General features: G+C 30.3%; 1 protein-coding gene across 2 annotated transcripts in view; it reads left to right on the forward strand.

The window, feature by feature from the left end:
- Positions 1–4659, forward strand: part of LOC116847875 (venom allergen 5-like) — a 53094-nt gene extending 48435 nt beyond the window's left edge. For both annotated transcript variants that reach the window (XM_032823357.1, XM_032823354.1), the window contains 2 exons: positions 251–345; positions 3986–4659. In XM_032823357.1, coding sequence (XP_032679248.1) covers positions 251–345; positions 3986–4032 — 142 coding nt within the window. In that variant the 3' untranslated portion in view covers positions 4033–4659. The remainder of the gene's footprint in view (positions 1–250; positions 346–3985) is intronic.
- The last annotated feature ends 2701 nt before the right edge of the window (positions 4660–7360 follow it).

Genomic DNA, 7360 nt, shown 5'->3' on the forward strand with positions numbered 1-7360 from the left:
CATCGTGTATTCGAAAATGCATTGAAAAAAATATATGTTACTTTATTTATCTATTTTCTACTTCACCCATTACTCACTCAAATTATTCGACTCTTACTTCTTATCGCGTTAAACTTTTTGACAATATTGTCGCGAAATAATTACCTCGTATTCACGAAAATTGAGTAATTGCCAATTTTTCTAGCTTATTCAATGAACGAATTAAAAATACCCAGGCGATTCCGTTACATCATAACAAATTGCGTTTCAGCGGCAACGTGCTCGGCTATCAACCTTACAAATCGGGCCAGCCAGCGTGCGGCAGTTACGGAATGTCCTACAGCAACAGATATGCCGGACTATGTTGTGAGTGTTGTAACTAGTTTTTCACAATATTAAATTGAAAAAGTTCTGTTCGATTTTCTGGCTTCTTCAACTACGTAGAACTAGCCATGTTCTACGATAAAAATGTACGAATTTCTCCAGATGGCAAAATACCCCAGGGCTTAATTACGTATTTAATTACGATTTAGTAAAAAATAAAAATATTAAATAGTAAATACACATTTATTAAAATTAATACATTAAAATTAAGAAAATTTTTTTCTCAGTGTAGCGTCAACCGCGTTAAATACCGCGAATACGTGATATGCATTGAGATCTAAATAAAGATCGAAATGCTGATATCAGTATTTCTGCGACTCTATTGGATGTTATTTATTAAATTAATCCGTTTTCATATATGACTTAAAATATCTCTCTCAAGAATGGAACCGAACTTTTCGATTGACCCAATAACACCGTGTTTCTCTTGAATATTCACATTTTCCCCAAACGAACAGAGAAACATTGTATTATTTTCACCTTCGATCTTCCATAAAACTCGATCTGATTTCTTTGCTGAGAAAATAGGAAAGTACGACAGTCACGCAGTTGCAATGTGTGCCGCGCTATTTCTCATCTCGTAGATATCGCAGATATAATAGAAGAAACCGAGGCTAGGTACGCTATAATTTAGAATTTCAAAGTTACAACTTCTCAGTCAACTAATTGTTGTGACTAACTATATAAACATGATAAAAACAACTTTCTATGAATTAAAGCTCACCTGTATTTTGTTTTGTAATAACTAAAATTCAGGGAATTAGGAAGTAACTCATTATTAGTAACGAAGTTACAGTTACAGTTACATTTTTAGGGTAACTGTAACTTAACTTAGTTATTTATTTTTAGTAACTTGTAACTTTTTTAACAGTTACTTTAATAGTTACTTGGAGAATGTAAAATAAAATTAAAATTATACAGTAATCATATATTAATTTAATAACCCAAATAGAGAATTCAAAAAGAATTAAAAAAGAATCCAGTCGTATGTCATTAATTCTGAGTTTATTTTCAGATGCAAAAAGAATTCTTCAAAGTTTAGTTCAGTGAAAAGAATTCTTTTTGCATTAAAAAATAAACTCAGAATTGATGACATACGGCTGAATTCTCTTTAAATTTTCTATGCTATCTGGAAAATTTATCATCGTATTTATAGAGTATGTAACTCTTTTATCTCTACAAGGTTATCATTAAATTTTTATTATATTAAGTACAGATTTGAAATTTGTTAAGTGGATTGACTAATTAATGTGATAGATATTAATTATAAAATTGAGTTCTTACAGATTAGTAAAGCTTAAAATATAAGACTTTTGTATTTACAATAATAATTTCATATTATTTAAAAAAAGTAACGACTCGTTATTTTTTGAGTAACTGTAACTATAACGAGTTACTTTTCATAGCCAGTAACTTGTAACTGTGACTAATTACATTTTCAGCAAAGAAAACTATAACTAGTTATAACTGTAACTATAACTATATAACTATAACTAGTTACTTTTAAAAAATAATTTTCTTAATCCTGCTAAGATACAAACATGCAATAACGTAGCCATTTTGCCCTGGTACCGGTTCAGTTGCCTGATAGTACAAGATAAAGAAAAATAAAAAAATGTATAAAATATGTATCCTGATTAGAAGTTTCAGAATCTCCGCGAGAGGTCTTCACAACTCTCCTGCTGATCTTTAATTATGAGCCAATTACCTCGTTCTCTCATATACTCTATATCAGTCATTTTATGAATGAAAATTACATTTATTGTCAGAAACAATGATCATACACTTGCAAGAAATTTTATTCTAGCTACATCGCTTAATTTTATTCAATTACGATGGAGAATATTAATACAAAATTTCAAGAAACTCAAAAATTTATTTTGCTCTTACCAACTTTGGCAAAAAAAAATCTACAAACAACTACGTGATTTTACTACTAATTCACGCATTTCTACAGCAAAATAGAAAATATTACAAAATACTAGAAAATACTATGAAAACTGTAAATGTCGTAATAAACGTAGTTCCTTGTAAAAAATTCTACAATTTTTGAGAATATACATTAAACTTCTTCAACCAAGATGTAATTAATCGTACATTTTCATTAAAATTATAATTTGTAAATGTTGCAATAAGATGTAGTTTCGCGTAAGAAATTTCTACAACTTTGAGAATTGGAGAATTTGAGACTTTTGAGATTGCAATGAATTTCTGCAAGCAAGACGTAATTAATCATATATTGGCGTTAAAATTATAATTTTACAATCAATTACAACCTTTTAATCAGCACATTAACTATCTAAGTCTATTTAAGATTATTCTAAGGTTATTATTTCTATTATTTATCTAATGATTATTTCCATTATTAATTTAAGTCTATTTAAGATTACTATAGAAGTATTAAAAACCAATCGATTAAAATTACAACTTTAGTGTTAAATTACAACAATCAATATTAAAAATACGAAATGTGAGCAACGTAGGTAGTTGTTATTTCTTTTAAAAACATACAACTTATTATACATTATCAGAAATTTTGGAAACTTATAAGTTGTCATGTGGAAATAATTTGTCATAATAATTAATATTATCCAAAAATGGAATAACAAATTACAGCTTTCTACAATGATTTTGTAGCCAAAATCTGTTAAAAGATTACAATTGTTTACGATGTATTACAACGAACATTATACGTATAATTTAATTCGTATAACATTATACGTATAATGTTCGTTGTAATACATCGTAAATAGTTGTAATCTTTTAACAGATTTTGGCTATTACAAAATCATTGTAGAAAGCTGTAATTTGTTACACAGCTGTAAGCTGTGTATTGTATTTTTGGATATTACTAATTATTATAACAAATTATTTCCACATAACAACTTTTAAGTTTTCAAAATTTCTGATAATGCATAATAAGTTGTATATTTTTTACAAGAAATTACGCGTAACCACAACTTTCTACGTGTAATGAAACATAATTTCTACGTCACATAGTATACTCCTCTACAACAAATAGAGAAACCGCGCATTTTCTCGTGAATAATTGTAATCTTAACATGGTTTAGCATTAAAACTTTTTCTTTTCATATAGTATCTCTGATTTAGTTGTAATTTCCGCGTATTTTTTGTCGTAATTAGTTGTAGTTTGGCGGAGTTCTTACATAAAAAGTTGTAAAATTTTTTCCGCCAGGGAAATCAGTCTTTTCTACTTCTTAACTGTAATGTTATACCGATTTTAATGAAACTCAGAGAAAGGTATTTATATTCTAAAAGGATTGTTTCACGATTTTGCACTCACTATTTCTCTCAAGCTAAATACTAAGAAAAGCACATGAGCGACATACCTCATATAGCCTCATATTTCTTCTATTATAAATATTTCTCAGAAAAATTCGGATGTTACGCGTAATCAGACAAACTTTATCTCGCTATTTTCGCTTAAGTCGATATAACGCTCGCGACTTGATTTCCTTTACGAGCGAAGGCAGCCGGGGAGGGATATTACACTCTGTGAAGAAATTTCTTTCTCATTTGAATAATTTCCTTCTCCCGTTTCACGCTCGCTTTTTCGGCCGCCGCGCGCGCATGTATATTAATGAACATTACGTGATTACAGCGCGTGGAAGTTATTATCACCTGGGAGCGCTTTGTGTATACGGCTAGGCACACCGTTACAAGGTGCGAGTATTCGCGAAGAACATCGCCGGTTTCGGGACAAGCCGTGCCGGGAGAGCTCCCGGAGCTTGTCCGTCGCTTCTTTCCCGGTGCTGCTGAGGGATCCTCTTCATCCGGAGCACACACGCCAAATCACGATGTCGCGCAACTGTTGCCCACGCACGCCTCGTAAATCGAGGGTTGCCGCCGCGGTTGTGTGAAACGCGCGGAGACTTTTGTCAGTTCATTTATACAGCCTCGCCAGAGCCAGCTGCGCAAAGTAGTTCTGTCTAGAGAGAGAAAAAGAGGGAAAAGAGAAACGCACGTACGAGAGAGTTCGCGAGACGATGATCAGGGAACACGGCGGTCTTCCTTATCTGTTTGTTCTAGTTCAATCCGTCTAGTCTACTCATAGTTGATAGAAATTAGCGATTAAGAGGAAGCGCAACAGTTATCGAGTTTCGTGCTAATGCTCCCTCTGTTGTGAGAACGAGGATAGATAGAGCGTTCGAGATTAGTTCAGATTATTCTAACATGTTAAACGTAATGATATCGACAATGTATCGACAACCACTGTAGACATTCTGTATAAAAACAAATACACTGAGCTTCAATAAAGCCTTAACATTCATTAGACTAAAATTTGTTGTGATCTCCCTTATTCTTTCCTACATTTATTTTATATGGATATAATATTCAAAATTTTGTAATTTTTTATTCTACTTTCTTATTTTGTCATACGTTCTCTCACAAATCATATCTTCTTTTTCCTGAAGGAGTATTTTCTGTCAAAAAAGCGCCCGACTATTAATGACACATCGCTTGTGTACAAATGGAGTGTGTCAAAACTGAATAGAAAAGTCCTCTATCATTTTGCATTATCTATAATATAATTTTTAAGGAATTAATTTAAAAAAATATTAGCAAATAGATGTACGGGAAACGATAAAACAAATTTAACGTAATACCTGCCATTCCCAAAAGATTATCAACAACTTCAGACATCTTGAATAAGACTTTACCTAGAAAGTAAGTCTCACTCCGTATTACGTGATCTATTCGAAAATTTATTATAATTAATGTTTCAATAACTTGTCATGTTTGTTTGCAATATACTACAAGACATTTCCGTTCAGATGATAAATTCCGCTCACAGACGGATGTACACGCATTGTGACAGACACTTTCCGTATTGTAAATATTTAAAGTAAAGGGACACAATCAAAAATATATTTTTAACCTGTTTCACAGCAATATTATCATCCCCGATAGGAAAATTGCCCAAACATGCATAACAAGAGCATCATGAAATGAAATATAATTTTACAATAATTGCGCTGAAATGATTCGCTATAACGTTCTTTCTACAACGGTTTTTTCGAAATATAATTTCAAGATATTTGTTTGGAATGTTATTGTACACAATCATTACGATATTTAAAAAGAACACGATCTCCAATATTTCTCGCATAATGTAATGCTATAATCTTTTTAATATTTGCAACAATTTTACACAAAACACTTTAATTGAAATTATTAAATTAATTAAATGTTGGCTAATTTAAAGGAAAAAAGAGATTTTTAAGTGAATAGCACATAAAAATGTAAGTAAATTTTATATTTATGTATTTTTTATTTATAATAATATTCGAAAAATACGCGCGTACAAATACACACACATTTAAGTAACTTATATAACTCTTTTATTATATGCATATTTCTATTAAATAAACTAATGCATAAACATAAAACATTTATTAGAAAAATAAAAACACTAGTTTTTTCATATTTGTAAAATTGTGTATAATTGTGTAACAACCATTTTTAGATAATGAAGTAAATATATAGGATATATTTATATTCTACTTTATCATATTTCGAAGGTATTCAAAGTAGTAATAGTTATTGCTTCACTCTGTATATAACGAACGAATTATTTTAATTCTTTCAACAAAATTGTCTTTTCTCAATCCTCTGTTCATGTAAGACTAGCTACAATTTTAGTTTAACGAAGCAATCATAAGGCTGACCCAACACATTATTCCCTTATAGAAATATCATACTAAGAATCATTGATAATTACTTATTACCCAGTATTTTTAATACTGAAAATAAGTAATTATCAATGATTCTTAGTATGATATTTCTATAAGGGTTGTCGCATTTGTCGTGTCTGATTTATCTCTATTTATATCCCAGCAAAGGTAGAACGATTCATGTTGTGCAACTAAATCGACTATTTGGTAGTTAAAAAGGTATCTATAGAAAAGAGAAGGGTTAAATGCTCTATATTTTAGAATTTCGAGTTACAACTTCTCAGCCAACTGTTGTGACTGACTATATAAACATGATAGAGGCAATCTTCTTCTATATATTAATACCACGACCCTGTTAACCGTATACTTTGTTTCATAATAACCAAAACCAGGCTGTAACATAACCATCTTGCTTTGGTACCGGGCTTAGTCCAATAACGCAGGGTAAAGAAGATCACATATGAAATATGTATTCTGATTAGTAGTTCCAGAGTTTCCGCAAGAAGTCTCCACAGTCTTCCTACCGGCCTTTAATTATAAACCAACTTTACCTCGTCCTCCCATATACTCTATTTCAATCATTTTATGAATGAAAATTGCATTTATTATTAGAAATAATATATCACACTTGCTAGAAATTTCATTGTAGTCAGTGATACAACATTTAATTTTATTGTCACGATAAAGAATATTAATAGAAAATTTCGAGAAGCTCGAAAACTTTGCTCTTTGCAGTTTTTTCTATTTCTTAACTGTAATATTATTCCTATTTTAATGAAACTCAGGGAAAAGAATTTATATTCTAAAAGAATCACACACATTTCGCGATTTTGAATTTCTCCCTATTCCTCATCGTTCCTCACAAAATAAAAAAAAGCACATGAACAACATACCTCTGCACTGAGAGAAAAATGTATGATATTTGGAACTATAATGGCATAGTAAAAATATTATAGTTAGGAACATAATTTTTATAGTAAATGTTACCATAATATTTGTAATATTTACAATATAAGTATAGTATAACTGACTCGTGTAAAATTTTTACCAAGAATTATAATTATTTGAAATAAAAAATATTATAAGGTGGCAAATATTGAATGGTAAGAGAAATTAACTATTTTATATAGTCAATACGATTGGAATATTTGGCAAATATAGGTACATGTAACTATATTCCCGAAAGGTGTTTTACCATATATATATATATATATATATGGAGTAATAAGATGGTGACTATAAATCTGTGTTCATTCTACTATATCTTCATGTTTAGATGAACTATAAATATATGTTTGAGG

The sequence above is a fragment of the Odontomachus brunneus genome, unplaced genomic scaffold (assembly GCF_010583005.1).
Source record: "Odontomachus brunneus isolate Ranch 3 - 2012 unplaced genomic scaffold, Obru_v1 Obru_scaffold_084, whole genome shotgun sequence".
NCBI lineage: Eukaryota > Metazoa > Arthropoda > Insecta > Hymenoptera > Formicidae > Odontomachus > Odontomachus brunneus.